The sequence below is a fragment of the Salvelinus namaycush genome, chromosome 8 (assembly GCF_016432855.1).
Source record: "Salvelinus namaycush isolate Seneca chromosome 8, SaNama_1.0, whole genome shotgun sequence".
NCBI classification, from domain to species: domain Eukaryota; kingdom Metazoa; phylum Chordata; class Actinopteri; order Salmoniformes; family Salmonidae; genus Salvelinus; species Salvelinus namaycush.
In genome coordinates this window covers 39,052,140-39,077,001 of record NC_052314.1, presented here as the reverse complement: position 1 = coordinate 39,077,001, position 24,862 = coordinate 39,052,140, and the positions used below count along the sequence as shown (strand labels likewise).

The 24,862-nt window shown below is 42.2% G+C and overlaps 1 protein-coding gene across 1 annotated transcript in view; it reads right to left on the bottom strand.

The window, feature by feature from the left end:
* LOC120052660 (dedicator of cytokinesis protein 7-like) overlaps positions 1–17,525 on the bottom strand; it is a 93,476-nt gene extending 75,951 nt beyond the window's left edge. Inside the window, exons 1-3 of the mRNA XM_038999706.1 lie at positions 17,463–17,525; positions 8,700–8,799; positions 3,083–3,258 (exon numbers count right to left, since the gene is read on the bottom strand). Of these exons, the coding sequence (XP_038855634.1) occupies positions 3,083–3,258; positions 8,700–8,799; positions 17,463–17,500 (314 nt within the window). The 5' untranslated portion in view covers positions 17,501–17,525. The remainder of the gene's footprint in view (positions 1–3,082; positions 3,259–8,699; positions 8,800–17,462) is intronic.
* Between the last annotated feature and the right edge of the window lie 7,337 nt (positions 17,526–24,862).

The following is a 24,862-nucleotide window of genomic DNA, read 5'->3' as shown; positions in this document are numbered from 1 at the left end:
CCTGTCTAGCCTGACAGAAGTTTGAGAGGGCGAAGACTGTGGCACCGGAGTTGAAGCCCATCAAAGTTGTTTCACCATGGCACATGATCGGTAAGTGTCCCAACTCAAAATTTGCCCTGATAAGTTGTTTTGTAATGGTTGCTTTATTTGACCACAGCAGTTCAATATTATAGAATATGTGTGTGTCAGTATCCTTACAAATATTAAAATATGCATACTGTATGACACAGATACGGGTAAGAATAACGTAATCTTCTCCCTAACACTTTAAATGTTAGGGGTGGCCCTCATCGGACTCGTCACGAAATCCAGGAATGGCAACAGCTGGTGTCTGAAAGCGACCAATCACTTTAAAAAGTGGGTGGAGGCAATACCCATTCAGGTCAGTAAAGGACGAGTACGTTCTTAACTCTACATTTTCTTCTGTAACCCATTAAAAAAGGGTGCTTGCAACCAAAAATAGATTTTCGTTTTGTATGATACCCCTCAAGGACGAGACTGGCGTGGCCAACTCCAAGGCAATGATGGACATCTTCAACACCCACGGTTCTCCTGAGGTCATCTTGAGTGACCGAAGTCATGAACGCTGGAACAAGGTATGGATGTTATAAGTTATATTCTGTCAACAATGGTTTGTTTTATTTATTTATTACAATGTTGTTGTTTTTTCCCATGGTACATAAATCAGACATATTTCTATATCTTACATTGTCAAGAGATATCACTTTCCTACCCCCTGCTCCAGGTTTTCTGAATGGACCAACCAGACCCTCAAGACTGCCATGGGCAAGTCCCTTGATTGGTTCCAGGAAGGGTGGGAGAACAACCTGAAGGTAATTCTCTTTGCACACAACAGCAGCATCCAGGCCGAGTACGGACGGGAGCCGCAGCTGTTGACTGAGGCAAACAATGCGATTGTATATACAATTATTGTATATACTGTAGTCTTTCAGATTTGTGATTTGTTTGTTGTTTGTCTATTGCGATTTTTGGATAATGTACTTTCAGATCACTGAAACACCACCTGATGTGGTGGAAGTTGTCAAACCAGATCAGAACACCTTCGAGTCCTACCTTCAGGCACAGACTGAGAAGGATGTGAAGGTTTTTGACCAGGTAAAAATTATTTGGTTGACATTTAAGAAAGCAATAAATGGTAATCTTCTTCAATTTACCTCTCCAAACCCCCCAGCCAGAGGGGAACCACATTGAGGTAGGCTATACCTTACAAAAGTTATGAAAAGTACATATCTCCCATTCGAGACTGGATGCCTGTTGAGAACAAGTGACAGGCAGAACCTCCCACCCACACAGCAACCCCCTCAAAATTCCACAAACCAGAATCCAGTATTTTAGTATGATTGCCATGTGACTGTCCCCGCCAAAAAAAAAAAAAATATATATATATATATATATATATATATATATATATATATATATATATATATATATATATATAAAAATATATAAAAATCGGTGAAAATAATGCCAACTGTACCAAAAACGATCAAAGTTTATGTATGAAAATCTTAAATATTGCCAGGTTGGTTTCACAGCTGTTTCACAAGGTGTTCATAGTAAGACGTAAGGTATCCTTTGATGGTATTTATTTGTTCCACATGATTCCTTGTTGTATCCTAGGACCAGCGCGAGAGATAGAGAGATAGATATGTTCAACCACAAGGTTATACTAATGAGCTATGCAAGATAGAAAAAAAATGAATCAGAGTAGAGGACTACTGAAATTATATTATTTCAGTGTAGATAAAGGGAAGGGCGGGTTAAAATATTAACATGACAGCCAGACAAGCCAGTGTATGAATCAAACGGATTTGCATATGAATGGAGTGGAAATTAGCTGACTTCCTGATCTGTAAGTTAAGTAACTTTAATGTGTAAAGCAGATTACACGTTTTCCTTGCTATTTCCAAAAGGTAGCAACGTTTAACACATGGATTTCATGTTGTAATATTAACAAGGTACCCAAAAGTAGTTTGAAGTAATGTTTTCATTTTATTAGCTAAACAAAGAAATTGTCGCGGAAATCAGCCTTGTTCGCATAGCGATGATGAAAATAACGTAATTTAGGCTGTAGTGACCTCAAATTCAAATCATTAGCCCATCACACCGTTGATATTGCAACAAACTCTAATAGTTTATCAAATCCCATTGTGACGCAGAGGGGGACACTTTTTGGTATGACATCCCCCATCTTGGTGGTGTGGAGAAATCTTTGCATTTTTGAGCCAATTTCCTACAATTCTACAAAATGTCTCCATGGAGAAGAGACATTTTTGCAGTTTTAAAGCAAATTTCCTGCAATTCTATGCATTCTGCCATGGCTAATGCTGTGTTATTTTGCTCAAACATAATAACAAAAGTGCTACGTCTAAATGAATTGTTTTTATTTAAATTCTCCTTGACTCTAGCTTTTATTTTGTGTGATTGTTAATTCTCAGAGATAATATTATTAAAAATAAATAATAGGTCCATAATCTTTTCTACATACTTTATCTGGTTTCAGACGTTTAAGTTTACACTGAAAGTGTTTTTCCATCCCGAAAATGTATAAAAATTATAATAATTGGCGACCACAAAAAACGCTTGGGCGGCTAGCCCAAGGATTTCAATGACAGAAAAATTCCAGCTATTTTACCTCACAAATAGTAATTTCTGTTAGTTCATGTCTGTTCTAGACAATATATTTATATCTAAACATTGCGTAACGTCACACCCCTCCTAACTGGATGTCAAAACCAGAACAGTTATTTGCTTTATTCATTTGGTAAATCAATTGGTGTAATCGTGTTAAAATGAGGAGATGCATCCTGTTTGCTGCAACTGAGTTAGACCTGATGTAGGCCTAGAGGAATCTGATAATGTCTCAACTGATAATACAGACTCAGCTCGTACTGTATGGGGCTTTTTTTTGGGGGGGGGGGGGGTCTACGGTACAGCCCTTTTTGATAACTGTTGATATAAAAAAAAAAGGCTTTAAATTAATTGTATTGATTGATCTGATTGAGTTCCTCAGGACCAACTCTAACCCAGCCAGTCAGTATTGTCCCAGTCCAGCACCTACCCTTCCTCAGGCACGGCCTGTCCCACTGTGCGACACTCTCTGGGGGTGCAGACCACCTCGATGTCGTCCGGGGGGAACTCGATCAGGTCCCTCAGGGGGCCCGACTCAATGATAGGTGGGTGAGTGCTGAGGTACTCCTCAAAATCAACTGGCTCCACTGCCTCTGTGAGAGGCACCTGGCAACAGAGAGGAGAGGCTTTGTTAGAGTGAATACAAAAATCAGAGAATATATCTGAAAAAGGCCTACCTAACTGGGTTAGCCGCAGAAAATCATCCCCAAAAGGTCCAGCTGTATTACTAGCAAAGAAATATCAAGGCTTAGCTGTCAGCAAACGCCGTGGCTTGATAAATGTTGAGACAAGTTCTAACCTGAGAACGTTTCAAAACCAATTATCAGGGAACTGCATTTTCTATATTGGCAGAGAGTAGAGGCTCCTCAGAGGAGGACCATTCTCCTCAGTGAATTTCATTTAAAAAAGTGTCACATTAAAAAAGCTATAATTTTGGGATAAAACTATACTAAATATATTCACATATCACCAAATAATTTATTAAAAACACACTATTTTGCAATGGAGGTCTACAGTAGCCTCAAAAGCACTCTGTAGGGTTGCACCATGGTATAAACAGAACTACCCATCCTCCTCTGGGTACATTGACCTCAATACAAAACCTAGGAGGCTCATGGTTCTCACCCACTTCCATAGATGTCCTCCAACCTATCAGAACTCTTGCCACATGAACTGACATTTTGTCCACTCAATCAAAGGATCAGAGAATGAATCTAGTAATGAAAGCATAAGCTACAGCTAGCTAGCACTGTAGTGTATAAAATGTGGTGAGTAGTTGACAAAGACAAAAGTTTAACAGTTCAAGAAATTACTTAAAAAATGAAGGAGAGAGAGAGGAGAAAGAGCGAGCTAGCTATATTTCGTAGTATTTTTTTTTAACTTTCAAGTTTAACTTACTTAACTAGCTTAGCTAGTTTTCTAGTATAGTCCACTCAAACACCCATCTCACACAGAGAGGGATGCTATGTTAGCTAGCTGGCAATGGCTATCCAACACTCAAACTCTTCCAAGGTAAGCTTTTTATTTTATAAATGCATTGCACCTGTTCAATAATAACTTTTTTCCTTTATTCCGATTACAACCTCTCACTCTCTAAATATCACTATTTTTAAAACAAGCCACAGAAAGTCTGTTGCAATTTCAGTTTAATCCACAACAAGAGAGAACAAATATTACAACAAATAATGGTTCAACTCAATTATACTAGTTGATAAAAACTAATTTGGAAAACAAAATGTAAAATTGTATAACCTTAAATTTTATCATAAATAGGACTGGTGAAGTTGTCACACATGCAGCTAACAAAAATATGGACATTTCTGCTCTATCCAAAATTACAACCAAGTAATTGTAGCAGTATCGTAAAAAATGGAAGTGTGGAAGGGGGAGAAAGTAAGGAACTTGTCTGTCAGCCCTGCATTAAAGACCAAAATTGGTTAAAGAAAATTATGATAAATGAAAAAGTCTACCAGTTTCATTTAAGGACCCAAAAAATTGACAGCTGTGCCATACAGATTGCAAAATATACTGAACAAAAATAGAAATGCAACACGTAAAGTGTTAGTCCCATGTTTCATGAGCTGAAATAAAAAAGGTACCAGATATGTTCCATACACACAAAAAGTTTATTTCTCATACATTTTGTACACAAATTTGTGTATACCCCTATAACTGCCAAAATAATCTATCCACCTGACAGGTGTCACATATCAAGAAGCTGATTAAACAGCATGATCATTACACAGGTGCACCTTGTGTTGTGGAAAATAAACAGCAACTAAAATGTGCAGTTTTGTCACAACACAATGCCACAGAGGTCTCATGTTTTGAGGGAGCATGCTGACTTAAGTAATGCCAACCAGAGCTGTTGCCAGATAAATAAATGTCCGTTTTTCTTTCATAAGCCGCCTGCAACGTTGTTTTAGAGAATTTGACAGTACACCCAACCGGCCTCACAACCGCAGACCTAATGTATGGTGTCGTGTGGGAAAGCAGTTTGCTGATGCCAACGATGTGAAACAAGTGCCCCATTGTGGCGTGGGGCTGGCAAAAGCTACGGACAACGAACACAATTGCATTTTATCGATGGCAATTTGAGTGCACAGAGATACGAGAACCTGAGGCTCATTGTTGTGCCATTCTTCCGCCGCCATCACCTCATGTTTCTGCATGATAATGCATGGGCCCATGTCGCAAGGATCTGTAGGCAATTCCTGGAAGTTGGAAATGTCCCAGTGCTTCCATGGCCTGCAAAGTCAGACATTTCACCCATTGAGCATGTTTGGGATGCTCTGGATCAACGTGTATGACAGTGTGTTCCAGTTCCCGCCAATATCCAGCAACTTCGCACAGCCATTGAAGAGGAGTGGGACAACATTCCACTGGCCAACCACTGGCCAATCAACAACCTGATCAACTCTATGCAAAGGAGATGTGTCGCGCTTCATGAGGCAAATGGTGGTCATATAAGATAATGACTGGTTTTCTGATCAACACCCAATTTTATTTTTTAAGGTATCTGTTACCAACAGATGCATATCTGTATTCCCAGTCGTGTCAAATCCATAGATTAGAGCCTAATGAATGCATTTCAATTGACTTGATTTCCTTATATGAACTGTAACTTAGTAAAATCTTTTAAATTGTTCCATGTTGCGTTTATATTTTTGTTCAGTATGTATAAAATGTGTACCACAGGTGTCATTTTTGGGCCGGATGTGGAGGTCCTGGGCTGGTGTGGTTACATGTGGTCTGCGGTTTTGAGGTCGTTTGGACGTACTGCCAAATTCTCTAAAGTGACGTTGGCGGCAGCTTATGGTTGAGAAATAAATATTAAATGATCTGGCAACAGCTCTGGTGGACATTCCTGCAGTCAGTGTGCCAATTGCATGCAACCCTCAAAGCTTGAGACATCTGTGGCATTGTGTTGTGTGACGAAACTACACATTTTAAAGGTGGCCATTAAATTGTCCCCAGCATAAGGTGCACCTGAGTAATCTGATTTTTTTTAAATTAATAATGACCTTTTTACATCAGCAGATGTCACCCATGATCATGCTGTTTAATCAGCTTATTGATATGCCACATCTGTCAGGTGGATGGATTTTCTTGGAAAATGCGAAATGCTCACTAACAGGAATGTTAAAATTTGAGAGAAATTAGCTTTGTGTGTACGGACAATTTCTGGGATTTTTTATTTTAGCTCATGAAAGATGGGACTAACACCTTACGTGTTGAATTTATATTTTTGTTCAGTGTAGTCGGGAAGAGATTTCAGTGTACCGTTTCCATTGCACATGGTTTATGTACTGATACACAAAACGACGCCAGATTCAAAACTGAGTTTTTCAAATAAAATTATTATACAAAATTCTTTCAACAAATAGAATGTTATATATATGGGAGATAGATAAATCTGCAAAGCTTGGATTGTTCTACGAAGAGACAATCAGAACATTGGTTTTGGTACTGTCATTATCTAGATCGTTTGTCGTAGGTTCAGGAAAGGATGAAGAATTGCAACATTTACCTGGAGTTAACTGTGCATATAGCACTGCTGGGTGGTTTGATAAGTCAGAGTCAATCGATCAATAATACTTTGTAAATAAAGAAACATTTTTGCTATCTGTAAAAACTATGAGAATAGAAAGCTTCAGACCTTCTGTGAAACATCATAGACCAGTTGAAAAATATATGGCAAATAGAAATCAACTGGTGTTCAGAGATAGATGGGAGGGGTTGAGGGGAGCTGAAAGGTGGGACTAAAAAAAACAAGATAAATACACTGTCTCCGTAAAATGCATATAGGTTCAGAACTTTTGTGAAACAACAGTTGAAAAATATTTGGCAAATAGAAATCAAAACTGGATGGTCGTCGTAGATGGGAGGGTGTTGAGGGTAGCTGAAGGATGGGACTAAAAACAAACAAAAGATAACTAATGTAAAATATACCGTGTCTGTAAAAGCTGGAAGTAGAAGCCTAAGTGATATTGTCCATTAGTTTACTCCAAATAGGGGGGTGGGAATAATAAAAGGGAAAAAAAGAGAAGAGTGCAAAGAGAGTAGTGCAACAAGGTCCCTGAGAGGCAGTACTAAGCGGTGGGCGGGTGGATATGGATAGTACCGTATCAGAGTTCAGCAGGGTTACAGTAGCTGGAAAGAAACCGTTCTTAAGCCTGCTAGTGCGGAAACGTAGAGACCTGTACCGCCTGACTGATGATAGGAGGGCAAACAGCTTGTGGCATGGATGTGAAGGGTCCCTGATGATGCTGTGCGCCATACGCAGACACCACTTGCTCTGGAGGTCTACAATGGCAGGGAGCTGGGCACCAGTGATGTGCTGGGCGGTTTTCACCACCCGTTGCAAGGCCTTCCGGTAGGCCACGGAGCATCTGCCAAACCAAATTGTGGCGCAGTTAGTCAGAATGCTCTCGACCGTGCAGCAGTAAAACTTCATCAGGATCTTGGGAGACAGGTGGGACTTCTTCAGCCTCCTCAAAAAGTACAGGCGCTGCGGCGCCTTTTTGACCAGGGTTGAAGGTGTTGAGGGTCCAGGAAAGGTCCTCGGAGATGTAGACACCCAGGAATTTGAAGTTGGGCACACGCTCCACCTCATCATTGAGAACGGGGCGTGGCTGCAGCTTTTAGACTTCCTGTAATCCACAATGAGCTCATTGGTTTCCTTTGCATTGAAGACCAAGTTGTTGTCAGCGCACAATGCAGCCAGGTGCTTGACCTCCTCCCTGTAGGCTGACTCGTCATTGTCACTGATCAGGCCTAGCACTGTGGTGTCGTCTGCAAACTTGACAATGGTGTTGGAACAGTGTACAGGAACGCAGTCGTAGGTGAAGAGTACAGTAGGGGGCTCAGCAAGCAGCCCTGTGGCCCACCGGTGTTCAGGTTCAGGGTTGAGGAGGTGAAGTTGTCTAACCTGACAGACTGGGGTCTGTTGGTTAGGAAGTCCTAAGTCCAGTTACAGAGAGAGGGGCTGATCCCTAGGTCATGGAGTTTGGTGACCATTGAATGCTGAGCTAAAGTATATGAACAGCATTCTCACATAGGTGTTGGTTTTGTCCAGGTGGGTCAGGGCAGAGTGTAAAGCTGTGGAGATGGCGTCCTCTGTAGACCTGTTCAGTCGGTAGGCAAACTGGTGGGGATCCAATGTTGGAGGGAGGCAGGAATTAAGGTAGGCCAAAACAAGTCTTTCGAATCACTTCATGATCGTGGGGGTGAGTGCAACAGGTCGGAAGTAATTCAGGCTTGATGCGGTCGACTGCTTCGGCACTGGCGCAATGGTTGCGGTCTTAAAGCACGTGGGGATGGTGTCAAAAGGGATGGTGTCAAAAGTTTGGACACACCTACTCATTCATTACTGGTGAGAGGAGCAAGGCAGTGTTATCATTGACCACACCGTAGAGGTGAAAGGATGTGAAGAATGGACCTGTTAATTGTTAGCTGATACACTCAAACCCTTCCCCCTTTCCCCCTCCCTCCATTTACCTCTACCTCTGCAAAAACACCAAGATGCATTGTGGTTAGACGCTTACGGTGTTGCTTGCAGCGGCACCCACGTTGAGGTTCTTGAGGAGCTGTGGGGAGCCCCCATACTGACCAGCAATCTGCTTTCTCACCTCAGCTGCTACAGTCCTGCAGGGAGGTGAGGAGAGAGAAGCTTAGCAGTGAATGTCGATCCTTAAGATTAAGTTAACAGGTCAAACACAGAGAGACAGATCATGGCTATAGGCTAAATGATTTGCTTCAACAAATGGCAACCCTTCAGTACAGACAGAGGCTAGCCACTTGACAGTCTAATCTATTCAATCTAGGCTTTGCTTATGGAAAACACAGTCAGAAGTTGCCTCCAAGCTGCTTACAGTCAAAGATGTCTCACACACACACACAAACACGGGTTGGAAAAGTGGAAAAGGGCAGTGTAGGCGTAATAAGTTAACAGATAAGGCCAGTTCATTTGCTGCAGTAGTCTGGTCACTCTGAAGGACAGGTACAGTATAGTCAAGGGCAGCCGTTCTGTTGTGAGCCAAACATTACTATTATATATTATTGTCCTTGCTATAAGGGCTCCCGAGTGGCGCAGCAGTCTAAGGCACTGCATCTCAGTGCTAGCAGCGTCACAAGACAGCCTGGAAACGAACCAGGGTATCACAACTGGCCATGATTGGGAATCCCATAGGGTGGCGCACAATTGGCCCAGTGTGTCCAACTGGCTTGCCTAGTTAAATAAAAAAATAATGAAAATGCTGTGGCCTGAGGGCTCTCTCTCTCTGGCCCTGGTGGTGGCCTTACTGTTCTTATGGTTCCCTCTGACACTGCTGTATATCACACAACAGAACAAATAGGGAAGTAGTTCTGTTGTGGGCCATACATTACTATTATGGTCCCTGAGGGTTTGCTCTTCCTGGCCATGCTGGTCGCCTTTACGGTCCTTACTGTTCCCTCTGACACCATTATGGTCCCTGCTGTGGCCTGGTCCCTGGCCAGACTGGGCTTGGTCCGGAGTAAGCAGAACGTCTATAGCTGCCGACTCGTTGAAGTAGAAATATTCATCCAAATAGAAGATAGTGACAGCTGTTCTGATGTCCAGAAGCCGTTTTCAGTCATAGGAAATATTATGTACCAAAAAAATTTGATCAGCGTGAAATGGCCGCTATCCACTGCAGCGCCATCTCGGAGCATGCGCTGATCAGCTGGCAAGTGTCTTCACTGACATTTTCAACCTCTACCTAACCGTCTGTAATACCTATAGTGCCTTCAGAAAGTATTCATACCCATTGACTGATTCCTCATTTGGTTGCGATTCAGCCTAAATTTAAAATAGATTAAATATTTTTTTTAATTCTCACCCATCTACACGCAACACCCTATAATGAGAAAGTGTTTCACATTTCTGCAAATTTACTGAAAATAAAATGCAGAAATCTCATTTACATAATTATTCACACCCGAGTCAATACTAGTGCTAACTGATTAACAGAAATGTTGGTTATTTTTCGGTTTTTAAACAACTAATTGACCGGTCGGTTCAGTTATTTGAATTCCATTTTGTTCGTGTTTTTTCAGTGAACTCAATGCGCACATTGCACAGTTTCTCTAGAGATAAATCAGATTCAGCCTGAACTGTGTGATGTAGTAGGGAGTTGTAGTTTCCAACAGGCCAATAATCAACAGTTTAGCACATAAAATATGGTAATTTTACTACAATGACCATAATCCATTACACACATACAGTGCATTCAGAAAGTATTCAGACTTTATCCACAGTTTGTTACGTTACAGCCTTATTCTGAAATTGATTAAATTGCTTCCCCCCCAATCAATCTACACACAATACCCCATAATGGCAAATACATACATATATATTTTTTTATGTAATATCACATTTCCATAAGTATTCAGACCCTTTGGCTGCGATTACAGCCTCGAGTCTTCTTGGGTATGACGCTACAAGCTTGGCACACCTGTATTTGGGCACTTTCTCCCATTCTTCTCTGCAGATCCTCTCAAGCTGTGAGATTGGATGGGGAGCGTCGCTGCATAGCGATTTTCTGGTTTCTCCAGAGATATTCGATCGGGTTCAAGTCCGGGCTCTGGCTGGGCAACTCAAGGACATTCAGAGACTTGTCCCGAAGCCACTCTTGGCTGTGTGGTTAGGGTTGTTGTCCTGTTGGAAGGTGAACCTTCGCCCCAGTCATTATGTCATCTACCTACATTATATACAGTTGAAGTCGGAAGTTTACGTACACCTCAGCCAAATACATTTAAACTCAGTTTTTCACAATTCCTGACATTTATTCCAAGTAAAAATTCCCTGTCTTAGGTCAGTTAGGATCACCACTTTATTTTAGAATGTGAAATGTCAGAATAATAGTAGAGAGAATTATTTATTTCAGCATTCATTTCTTTCATCACATTCCCAGTGGGTCAGAAGTTAACATACACTTAATTAGTATTCGGTAGCATTGCCTTTAAATTGTTTAACTTGGGTCAAACGTTTTGGGTAGCCTCCCACAATAAGTTGGGTGAATTTTGTCCCATTCCTCCTGACAGAGCTGATGTAACAGAGTCAGGTTTGTAGGCCTCCTTGCTCGAACACGCTTATTCAGTTCTGCCCACACATTTTCTATAGGATTGAGGTCAGGGCTTTGTGATGGCCCCTCCAATACCTTGACTTTGTTGTCCTTAACTTCTTATGGCTGGGGGCGCTATTTTCACATTCGGATGAAAAGCGTGCCCAGAGTAAATTGCCTGCTACTCAGGCCCAGAAGCTAAGACATGCATATTATTAGTAGATTTGGATAGAAAACACTATGAAGTTTCTAAAACTGTTTGAATGTCTGTGAGTATAATAGAACTCATATGGCAGGCAAAAACCTGAGAAAAAATCCAACCAGGAAGTGGGAAATCTGAGGTTTGTACGTTTGCCTATCCAATATACAGTGTCTATGGGGTCATATTGCACTTCCTAAGGCTTCCACTACATGTCAACAGTCTTTAGAACCTTGTTTCAGGCTTCTACTGTGAAGGGGGAGAGAATAAGAGCTGTTTGACCAAGGGGTCTGGCAGAAGGCCATGAGCTAAGTCAGGCGCGCGGCCGTGAGAGCGAGGTCTGTTCCTTTTCATTTCTAAAGTTAAAGGAATTGTCCGGTTGAAACATTATTGAAGATTTATAATAGAAACATCCTAAAGATTGATTCTATACATCGTTTGACATGTTTCTACGAACTGTAATAGAACTTTGACTTTGTCTGGACTTAGTGCTCGCACCTTGTGAATTTGGATTTGTGAACTAAAAGCGAACAAAAAGGAGGTATTTGGACATAAATGATGGGCTTTATCGAACAAAACAAACATTTATTGTGGAACTGGGATTCCTGGGAGTGCATTCCGATGAAGATCAAAGGTAAGTGAATATTTATAATCCTATTTCTGACTTCTGTTGACTCCACAACATGGCGGGTATCTGTTTGGCTTGTTTTGGTCTCTGAGCGCTGTACTCAGATTATTTCATGGTGTGCTTTCGCTGTAAAGCTTTTTTGAAATCTGACACAGCGGTTGCATTAAGAAGAAGTATATCTTTAATTCCATGCATAACACTTGTATTTATCAACATTTATGATGAGTATTTCTGTAAATTGATGTGGCTCTCTGCAAAATCACCGGATGTCTTGGAGGCAAAACATTACTGAACATAACGCGCAATGTAAACAGAGATTTTTGGATATAAATACACTGCTCAAAAAAATAAAGGGAACACTTAAACAACACAATGTAACTCCAAGTCAATCACACTTCTGTGAAATCAAACTGTCCACTTAGGAAGCAACACTGATTGACAATAAATTTCACATGCTGTTGTGCAAATGGAATAGACAAAAGGTGGAAATTATAGGCAATTAGCAAGACACCCCCAATAAAGGAGTGATTCTGCAGGTGGTGACCACAGACCGCTTCTCAGTTCCTATGCTTCCTGGCTGATGTTTTGGTCACTTTTGAATGCTGGCGGTGCTCTCACTCTAGTGGTAGCATGAGACGGAGTCTACAACCCACACAAGTGGCTCAGGTAGTGCAGCTCATCCAGGATGGCACATCAACGCGAGCTGTGACAAGAAGGTTTGCTGTGTCTGTCAGCGTAGTGTCCAGAGCATGGAGGCGCTACCAGGAGACAGGCCAGTACATCAGGAGACGTGGAGGAGGCCGTAGGAGGGCAACAACCCAGCAGCAGGACCGCTACCTCCGACTTTGTGCAAGAAGGAGCACTGCCAGAGCCATGCAAAATGACCTCCAGCAGGCCACAAATGTGCATGTGTCTGCTCAAACGCTCAGAAACAGACTCCATGAGGGTGGTATGAGGGCCCGACGTCCACAGGTGGGGGTTGTGCTTACAGCCCAACACCGTGCAGGACGTTTGGCATTTGCCAGAGAACACCAAGATTGGCAAATTCGCCACTGGCGCCCTGTGCTCTTCACAGATGAAAGCAGGTTCACACTGAGCACATGTGACAGACGTGACAGAGTCTGGAGACGCCGTGGAGAACGTTCTGCTGCCTGCAACATCCTCCAGCATGACCGGTTTGGCGGTGGGTCAGTCATGGTGTGGGGTGGCATTTCTTTGTGGGGCCGCACAGCCCTCCATGTGCTCGCCAGAGGTAGCTTGACTGCCATTAGGTACCGAGATGAGAACCTCAGAGCCCTTGTGAGACCATATGCTGACACATGCACATTTGTGGCCTGCTGGAGGTCATTTTGCAGGGCTCTGGCAGTGCTCCTCCTTGCACAAAGGCGGAGGTAGCGGTCCTCCTGCTGGGTTGTTGCCCTCCTACGGCCTCCTCTACGTCTCCTGATGTACTGGCCTGTCTCCTGGTAGCGCCTCCATGCTCTGGACACTACGCTGACAGACACAGCAAACCTTCTTGCCACAGCTCGCATTGATGTGCCATCCTGGATGAGCTGCACTACCTGAGCCACTTGTGTGGGTTGTAGACTCCGTCTCATGCTACCACTAGAGTGAGAGCACTGCCAGCATTCAAAAGTGACCAAAACATCAGCCAGGAAGCATAGGAACTGAGAAGTAGTCTGTGGTCACCACCTGCAGAATCACTCCTTTATTGGGGGTGTCTTGCTAATTGCCTATAATTTCCACCTTTTGTCTATTCCATTTGCACAACAGCATGTGAAATTTATTGTCAATCAGTGTTGCTTCCTAAGTGGACAGTTTGATTTCACAGAAGTGTGATTGACTTGGAGTTACATTGTGTTGTTTAAGTGTTCCCTTTATTTTTTTGAGCAGTGTATGAACTTTATCGAACAAAACATACATGTATTGTGTAACATGAAGTCCTATGAGTGCCATCTGATAAAATCATCAAAGGTTAGTGATTCATTTTATCTTTAATTCTGCTTTTTGTGACTCCTCTCTTTGGCTGGAAAATGGCTGTTTTTCTGTGACTAGGCGCTGACCTAACATAATCAGATGGTGTGCTTTCATCGTAAAGCCTTTTTGAAATCGGACACTGTGGTGGGATTAACAACAAGTTTATCTTTTAAAAAATGGTGTATAATATTTGTATGTTTAAGGAATTTTAATAATGAGATTTCTGTTGTTTGAATTTGGCGCACTGCACTTTCACTGGCTGTTGTCAAATCCATCCCGTTGACGGGATTTCAGCCGTAAGAAGCTATTAAGCCATTTTGGCACAACATTGGAAGTATGCTTGGGATCATTGTCCATTTGGAAGACCCATTTGTGACCAAGCTTTAACTTCCTGACTGATGTCTTGAGATGTTGCTTCAATATATCCACATAATTTTCATCCCTCATGCCATCTATTTTGTGAAGTGCACCAGTCCCTCCTGCAGCAAAGCACCCCCACAACATGATGCTGCCACCCCCGTGCTTCACGTTTGGGATGGTGTTCTTCAGCTTGCAAGCCTCCCCCTTTTTCCTCCAAACATAACGATGGTCATTATGGCCAAACAGTTTGATTTTTGTTTCATCAGACCAGAGGACATTTCTCCAAAAAGCATGATCTTTGTCCCCATCTGCAGTTGCAAACCGTAGTCTGGCTTTTTAATGGACGTTTTGGAGCAGTGGCTTCTTCCTTGCTGAGCGGCCTTTCAGGTTATGTCGATGTCGGACTCATTTAACTGTGGAAATAGATACTTTTGTACCCGTTTCCTCCAGCATCTTCACAAGGGCATTTGCTGTCGTTCTGGGATTGATTTGCACTTTTTCGCACTAAAGTACGTTAATCTCTAGGAGACAGAACGCATCTCCTTCCTGAGCTGTATGACGGCTGCATGGTCACATGGTGTTTATTATACTTGTGTACTATTGTTTTACAGATGAACGTGGTACCTTCAGACGTTTGGAAATTGTTCCCAAGGATGAACCAGACTTGTGGAAGTCTGCAATTTTTTTTCTGAGGTCTTGGCTGATTTCAAGGTAGGCCTTGAAATTAATCCACAGGTACACCTCCAATTGACTCAAATTATGTCAATTAGCCTATCAGAAGCTTCTAAAGCCATGACATCCTTTTATGGAATTTTCCAAGCTGTTTAAAGTCACAGTCAACTTAGTGTATGTAAACTTCTGACCCACTGGAATTGTGATACAGTGAAATAATCTGTCTGTAAACAATTGTTGGAAAAATGACTGGTGTCATGCACAAAGTAGATGTCCTAACCGACTTGCCAAAACTATAGCTTGTTAACAAGAAATTTGTGGAGTGATTGAAAAACCAGTTTTAATGACTCCAACCTAAGTGTATGTAAACTTCTGACTTCAACTGTAGATTCCCTTGCTCATGCGTGGTTCGGACGGACCAGTCAGCACCATCTGCAGTGCCTCTACTCAAATGACTCTCACCAAACACACACACGCCATACGTTGCTGCTACTATTATATTTGTTCCTGCTGCTCAGCCACTTTACCCCTGATTGTATGCATACAACTACCTCGTCTATCACTATCGTTATTGATATTGTTCGTGTACATACTGTATATTTTATTTATATTGACACCATCTATTTCTGATATTGCTACTATGCAAGTAACCTTTGGCTGTACCGTTTACACCTTCTGTAGAGACCCATCCACTTTGCAAGACTTAGCAAAATATTGATATATAAAATGAATATTGACATGTGTGGTCGTAACATGATTTTGTGACATACCACACAGACTCACTAAAGACAAATGCTTTGTTTGTAAATTATGTCTGAGTGTTGGAGTGTGCCCCTGGCTAACTGTCAATAAAAAATAAAAATAGGGCAGTCTGGTTTAAGGAATTTGAAATGATTTATACTTTTGATACTTAAGTACATACTTAAGTATTTTTAAAACCACATACTTTTAGACTTTTACTCAAGTAGTATTTTACTGGGTGACTTAGTTTTACTTCAGTAATTTTCTAATAAGGTATCTTTACATCTGGACACTTTCTGTTTACCTGGAATTTTTCCTTATTGTAGGCTACTACCACTTTTAGTCTTAATCTTTACTACTCTACTCACTGTTTAGCACATGACCTCATATGTGAATCCTTAAACAGATGGGTGGGGCTGGCTTAAGAGGGTGTGAACTATGCTGAATGGGTGTAGACAAAGGAGAGCTGTCAAGTAGGTACCAAAACATTCAAAGGCCCTTTCCTCAAAAGTGAGTTCACAAGTTCATCAACTTTCAAAGCAGAATTACTTTCCCATTGTTCCTCAAAAATGCAGTGTATGATATACCATTTTGCAGCTCTGAGTATACTTTTCACCAATGTAAAAAAAAAAAAAAATCTATTTAAATTTTTGCTACATAAGACCGAATCCAGGTGGTGAGTCACATATGAGCAATTTCTTCACAACAATGCAATGCATTGTTTTACATCCAGCTTTAATTCCACTGGCATGAACAGCAAGCAACTACAATTGATACAGCGCTTCTGGTTTTGTTCGTTTCAATAGACGCATTAGATCTGAATGCATTACCTTTAACTGTGGTTGACATAACTTTGAATGTTAGAGCTTTTGCTGGTAAACTACCACTGTCCATGACGATGTTAGTTAACGTAACTGTATAGCCGATTAAACTCAACTCCACGATTTAGGATGGAGTTGGGCACGATTTAGGATGGAGTTGGGCGGTGACTCAGTTTGGGCAAACTGGAGCTCCATCACATAAAACAATTATTTATCATAAACTACTGATTTCAGCACCCAAAGAATAGCCCGCAATTACACAAGTCATTGTTCTGTGTAATTGCGGGCTATTCTTTGGGTACTGAAATCAGCACCTACAGTAAAGAGCTCCACTTAGGAGCTCGATTTCGCCCACATTAGTCGTCGCTCAACTGGCATCGTAGGTACTGTGTTGCTTTCTCTCGTCGATGTGTCAGTGCTACCCAGCCGTAGCCAACAAGTTACCGCAACTGTCTACTACGGATTTTCAAGTCAGTCCAACTAATGCTTACCTAAATCCTTGTAAAGACAGATAGTGGTTGGGTTTGATAGTATGATAGATGTCAAACGTAGCTAAACTTCAACCCCGTATGCATGCAACTGCACGATACACAAAAATAACATTGCGAGAAACAGACAGCGCTGTACTATATGGCGGGTCTATCACTGGCACTGGGGCATCTTTGATATGGCTAACGATAACTAGCTAGCTGGCAGGGCCTTATTTGGAGATGGCTTTGCCTTGAAACGGAGGGCAGAGGACGAGAGTTTTTTAAATGTTGAAAACAGCGTAGCTTGAAAGAGGGACTCAGTTCTATCAGTGTTAAAATTGGAAGTAACGCCCTTACCTGTTGATTTTTTGGGCGAATGCGCGGCGCTCAGCCATGACTGTAAACGCTGATGTGCTTGGGTCCCAGACTTTCCGCTGCTTCCTCCCAAGGCAAAAAAAATGAGTCTGGAATAGCTACCGTAAAGGTCATAAAGCAGGCGCACGTGAACACACCCTGCCACAAGTCAGACAGACTGTTTTTGTATGACACCAAACACTTCATTAGCCTAAAGCCAGTTTCAAAATGCAATTTGGCACGTATTTGCTGTTGAATAAAATTACATTTTCAAATAGTTATTTCAAATCTAACTCTCAGCCTCCAACTGCTCTTAAATGCAAGTAAAACTAAATGCATGCTCTTCAACCAATCACTGCCCGCACCTGCTCGCCCGTCCAGCATCACTACTCTGGATGGTTCTGACTTAGAATATGTGGACAACTACAAATACCTATGTGTCTGGCTAGACTGTAAACTCTCCTTCCAGACACACATTAAGCATCTCCAATCCAAAATTAAATCTAGAATCAGCTTTCTATTTCGCAACAAAGCCTCCTTCACTCACGCCGCCAAACTTACCCTAGTAAAACTGACTATTCTACCAATCCTCGACTTTGGCGATGCCAGCAACAAAATAGCTTCCAATACTCTACTCAGCAAACTGGATGCAGTCTATCACAGTGCCATCCGTTTTGTCACCAAAGCCCCATATACTACCCACCACTGCGACCTGTATGCTCTCGTTGGCTGGCCCTCACTACATATCCGTCGCCAAACCCACTGGCTCCAGGTCATCTATAAGTCTTTGCTAGGTAAAGCTCCGCCTTATCTCAGCTCACTGGTCACGATAACAACACCCACCCATAGCACGCGCTCCAGCAGGTATATCTCACTGGTCATCCCCAAAGCCAACACCTACTTTGTCTGCCTTTCCTTCCAGTTCTCTGTTGCCAGTCACTGGAACGAATTGCAAAAATCGCTGAAGCTGGAGACTTATATTTCCCTCACTAACTTGAAACATCAGCTATCTGAGCAGCTAACCGATCGCTGCAGCTGTATATAGTCCATCTGTAAATAGCCCCACCCAATCTACCTACCTCCTCCCCATATTGTTTTTATTTACTTTTCTACTCTTTTGCACACCAGTATCACTACTTGCACATCATCATCTGCTCATTTATCACTCCAGTGTTAATCTGCTAAATTGTAATTACTTCGCTACTATGGCCTATTTATTGCCTTCCTCCTCACGCCATTTGCACACACTGTATATAGACTTTCTTTTTTTCTATTGTGTTATTGACTGTACGCTTGTTTATTCCATGTGTAACTCTGTGTTGTTGTTCGTGTCGCACTGCTTTGCTTTATCTTGGCCAGGTCGCAGTTGTAAATGAGAACTTGCTTACCTGGTTAAATAAAGGTGAAAAAATATATATATATACAGTATATATATATATCTTTATATATATATATATATAAAGATAAGCATGAGACAGTATGCGCAGGAAATGTGGTTGAAACCATGTTTGGATTTTGTTTTGCCTGGGTATGTGGCCACATGGGCTGATCGGAAAGAGCGAGTGGGGGGGGGGGGGGGGGGGGTGATGTTTCTGAAACTAGGTGTACAGTATGGAAGAGTAATGTTGGAATGTATAGCGGTTGAAGTGTGGCGTGTCCAGTGCAGAATTACAGTACTTAACTTTTACAACCACAGATTAGTCTGCATAAAAGATGGATGCCCAACAAGATTTCACATTGGGTGAGCAACTATGTCATGCATTATCTGACGCTGGCATCGGGGGATCTGGCCAGAAGAGAGGATTGGGATTTAATGGACCGGTATACTGTACAATTGGGAGCGACCATTTCCCAATTCTGAGCTGGTTTGGCCGGAAACTGTTGGAAGTGGATGAAAGACATTGACCCCTGGACTTTGGAAAAGCTTGATGGGAGGAATTTGCAGAGAAATGTGCAGAATGTTTCAGTGAGGTTCACAGTGACTGATCTGTTGAAGAATGGAATGAATTCCTGCGTTCAATGATAATTCAAGCTTCTGTGCTTACTATCCCACAGAGAATGCCCCTAGGACACAGAGGAACAAGGATTGTGATGCTGCAGTTCGTGCTAGAAATTTGGCATACAGGACCCTGAGGCAACATACATTGGAGGGTTCAGCGGTGGAGTATTAAAGCTACGGGAGGTGGGGAAGGTCATTAAGGGAGCTAAGTGGGAGTGTTGGAGAAATATTGCGGGAAATTGGGGGCCGATACACCAGTGGGGGAAGTGTGGGCAGTGATTGGCGAATGTCAGAAAGTTACAGACGGATGGGTATGCCGGTGTTGGAGGATGGAGAAGAGATCACTGTAAATTATAAAGATAAAGATGACTTACTTGTATGTGTCAAAACGTTTCAGGCTATCCACCAGTGGGGTAAAGTACTTAAGAAAAATACTTTTAAGTACTACTTAAGTAGTTTTTTGGGGTATCTGTACTTTACTTTACTATTTCTATTTTTGACAACTTTTACTTTTACTCCACTACATTCCTAAAGAAAATAATGTACTTTTTACTCCATACATTTTTCCTGACACCCAAAAGTACTTGTTACATTTTGAATGCTTAGCAGGACAGGAAAATTGTCTAATTCACTCACACACTTATCAAGAGAATATCCCTGGTCATCCCTACTACCTCTGATCTGGCAGACTCACTAAACACAAATACTTAGTTTGTGATTGTGTTGAACTGTGCCCCTGGCTATCCGTAAATTAAAAAACAAGAACATTGTGTTGTCTGGTTTGCTTAATATAAGAAATGTTCAATTATTTATACTTTTACTTTTGATACTTAAGTACATTTAAAACAAAATACTTTTAGACTTTTACTCAAGTGGTATTTTACTGGGTGACTTTCACTTTTACTTGAGTCATTTTCTTTTAAGGTATCTTTTACTTTTACTCAAGTATGAAAATTGGGTACTTTTTCCACCACTGCTATCCACAGTGTACTGTAGATAACGTACTGTAGATAATATTGACCCGGGCAACCAACTTGTTGATTTGGTACTGGAGGAGGTATTTGAATTATTGAATACATTATGGGAGGAAGGGACGTTACCAGCAGCGTGGAAACATGCCATAGTTCCAATCGTGAAACCGGGAAAAAAAGCATTCCACCCGGGCTCATACCGACCCATAGAGTTGACCTCTGTACTGTGTAAAGTAATGGAAAGAATGGTCACAGACAAATGAGTACATATGTGTGAGAGTTTAGGTCTCTTTTCTCCATACCAGAGCGGATTAACCATGGACTCGGTGCTAGCACTGAACTGTGATATAAAGAAGGCGATGGCCAACAAGGAGGAAGTGGTGGCGTTATTACTGGACATTGAAAAGGCATACGACATGCTCTGGAAAGGGGGACTGCTGCTGAGGCTGCATGATGCTGGGGTGCGGGGTCACCTGTTTAATTGGATCCAGGATTGTGCAACTGGGTCCTAGATTTGTGCAACTGGGTCCTAGACTTCCTGACAGGCACCCAGGTGGTGAAGGTAGGCAACATCACCTCTGCCACGCCGATCCTTAACACGGGGGCCCCACAGGGGTGCGTGCTCAGCCCCCTCCTGCACTCCCTGTTCACCCATGACTGCATGGTCATGCATGTCTCCAACTCCAACATCTCCAACATGTCTCCAAAAGTTTGCTGATGACATAACAATGGTAGGCATGATTACCAACAACGGCAAGACCGCCTACAGGGAGGAGGGGAGAGCACTGTAAGAGTGGTGGCAGGAATATAATCTCAATTTCAACAAAACGAAGGTGCTGATCGTGGACTACAGGAGACAGCAGAGAGAGCACGCCCCCATCCACATTGATGGGGCTGCAGTGGAGAAGGTCAAAAGCTTCAAGTTCCTCGGTGTACACATCACTAAGTACCTGAAATGGTCCCTCCACACCAACAGCATGGTAAAGAAGGCACAACAGTGCCTCTTCAACCTTGGGAGGCTGAAGAAATGTATATTGGCCCCTAAGACCTTCACAAACTACCACAGATGCACCATCAAGAGTATTCTGTTAGGCTGTATCACCGCCTGGCACAGCAACCGCTCCGCCCGCAACCACAATGCTCTCCAGAGGGTGGTGCAGTCTGTCCAAAACATCACCGGGGGCACACTGCCTGACCTCCAGGACATCTACAGCTCACAGTGTCACAGGAAGGCCAAGAAGATAATCAAAGACCTCAGCCTCCCAAGCCACAGCCTGTTCACCCCGCTACCATCTAGAAGGGGGAGACAGTACAGGTGCAGCCAAGATGGGACCGAGAGACTGATAAACAGCTTCTAACTTCAGGCCATCAGACTGTTAAACAGTCACCACTAGCTGGCCTCCACCCAGTACCCTGCCCTGAACATTAGTCACTGTTACTAGCAAATCTGTGTATGCGACCAATAAACTTTTATTTTATTTTATTTCTTGAAGAGCCGAACTATCCAGGTCAGAGTTGGTGGGGCCTATTCTGAGTCAGTGGAGATAGGGAATGGGACACTCCAGGGAAGTGTAATTCATCCAGTTTTGTTTAATATAATGGTGAATGACATGTTCCAGGATGTCGGGCCTGGTGTTGGCCTCTCCCTGTTTGCAGATGATGGGGCCAGGTCAGGCTCCAGGATGACATGCCTGAGGGGGGCATTTTATAAGTCCATAGGGGGGCACGACTATACTGCACAAAAATATAAACGCAACGTGCAACAATTTCAAAGATTTTGCTGAGTTACAGTTCAAAGAAGGAAATCAGTCAATTTAAATAAATTCAATAGGCCCTAATCTATAGATTTCACATGACTGGGCAGGGGCGAAGCTATGGGTGGGCCATGGAGGGCATAGGCTCATTCACTTTGAAACCAGGCCCACACCACTGAGGATCCAAGCCCAGCCAATCAGAATGAGTTTTTCACCACAAAAGGGCTTTATTACAGACATGGTATGGTTACATGTGGTCTGCAGTTATGAGTCCTGCTGGACGTACTGCCAAATTCTCCATGGCAACAGCTCTGTTGGACATTCCTGCAGTCAGCATGCCAATTGCACACTCCCTCAAAACTTGACACATCTGTGGCATTGTGTTGTGTGGCAAAATTGCAAATTTTTTGAGTGGCTTTTTATTGTCACCAGCCCAGGTGCACCTGTGTAATGATCATGCTGTTTAATCAGCTTCTTGATATGCCACACCTGTCAGGTGGATGGATTTTCTTTGCAAAGGAAAAATGCTCACTAACAGGAATGTAAACAAATGTGTGCAAAAAAAAAGTGAGAGTTAAAGAATATTTTTGTGCGTCTGGAAAATTTCTGGGATCTTTATTTCAGCTAATGAAACAGGGGAACACCACTTTACATGTTGCGTTTATATTTTTGTTCAGTAATAGTATTTCTTTAGAGCCCTAATAAAACAAGGTAGATTGTTCCTACTGCTGTTCAAGTCTACATAAATTCATCTGAAATGTAGCTGTACACTTCAACTACCTTTGTTTTATATAATAACACAAGAAAGATGTGTGCCTCACTACCACTCGAATAGGGAATGGTGGCCCTGCACTTTCCTGCCTGTCCGTTCTGTAGGCTACTTTGGTTTTATAGTGGAGCATGTGCTTATTATGTGCAGCTGAGAAATAAATATAAGAACTCCATTTCACTCCATGCTTCAACCACTGTTTGAGGAGCATGCTCTTGCTGCCCGAACAGGTGATATTGCACCCAAACTATGTATGCCATGGGCTGTCCAACCTTTTCCTGCAGCTACCCAGTGCTTAATTTGGGAAACCAAGTGAAATCTGTTCCGGAACATCCCATAGTAAAATGTTTTCGCAACAAAACATATTTCACTAAACTGTTGACAGCCTGTCTGCGCAATCGAGCAGGAAATAAAGGAGAGTGAGGAGGAGATGGAAGAAAGATGGCGGAAGTGGATGCGAAGTGGAGTTCGAATCAAGCAGCGGGTTGATCAAAGTTGGTAAAGGCGAATGTTCTGAATGGACAACAGTAGTATCGAAAAACTGGAACAAAAAAGGAAATTGTCTAAAATTGAAGTGGAGGATACGTGTATGAATGATAATGAGTCGCTTCTTTTTGGGATGCGTTTGTTGAGTAAGGATACATGTGGGAGACCCTTTTGAGGTGTTGAAAATATGCGCTGGGAAAAGTGGAGTCTGTCAGAGTGACCAGGATTGGTCTTATTTTCATTAATTGTATTTCTGAAGAACAGAGGAAGATTTCAGTGAGCCTCAAAAGAATCCGGACAACAGAAGTTTTGTGTTTTGAACTTCGGAGTAGAGCACCCGTCAAAGGAGTCATCTCAGGGATGACGACGGATGTTCAGGTTAAATACCTGAGGAGAATTCCTGGTGTGGTTGGTGCCTGGCGTCTGACGCGCTGGGTGAATGGAGAAAAAGAAGAAAGTCTGTCGGTCCTGTTGTTTTTTTATAAAGAGCAAATATCTATGCATATGAAGCTTGGTTATATATGATACGCTGTAAGAGCTTTCGCCCCCAAACCATTGCAGTGTACGAATTGTAAAGTTTCAAGTGTATGCAGATGGACAGAGTATACTGAAGAACGGTGTGTGTAGAAGGACAATGGTGTTATAATTGTGGTGGGGGTCATGATCCGAAGTTCCTGGAGTGCCCTGTAAGGGTGAAGGAGATTGAGGTGGCAAAAGTTAGAGCGGTCAATCGAATCTCCTATGCGAAGGCGATTTAAAAGTATTGAGAAAACAAGTGATACTAGCTAAGATGTGGTAGTGGACGCACCACAGCCTATAGTAAATGTTTGCTGGAAGTCAAAAGATACCATGTGTGTTTAAAAGGTGGATTTTGTGGCGCTCATTGCCACAGTTACAAAATGTACGACACAAGTCTCAAAGAAGTCTAAGAAACTGGACATTATTGTGGCTGCGCCAGAAAAGTTTTTGGGACTTAAGGATTTTACATCTGAAGACTTGAAAGCAGTACTGGCGCCAGAAGACCCTCCCTCCTAGGTTTGAGTTGAACGTGTGTAGGGATCAGAGCTGTTATATTCTTTTACAGAAAAGTTATTTATTTATTTTAGTGGTTTGGTAGTTTTTTTGTCTTTAAGTTTTTGGAATCCGGTTTCCATCCCGCACCGTCGGTGGCTGATGCACATTAATTAGTGCAATCGACAATATGCCATAGAAAAAGAAGAGACAAGGAGATGGAAACGCATGGTGGTAAGATATTCTGTATAGCTAAAGGTAATGTGTTGCCCAATTAATTATAAAAATATTTTAAAAAATCCCTTTTACTAGGCTACTTAAAATACAAATACACATTCACTAATTGTAGGCTAACTGGCTATTGTAAATATAAAACAAGAAAATTGTTTGATATGGTTTGCTTAATATAAGGA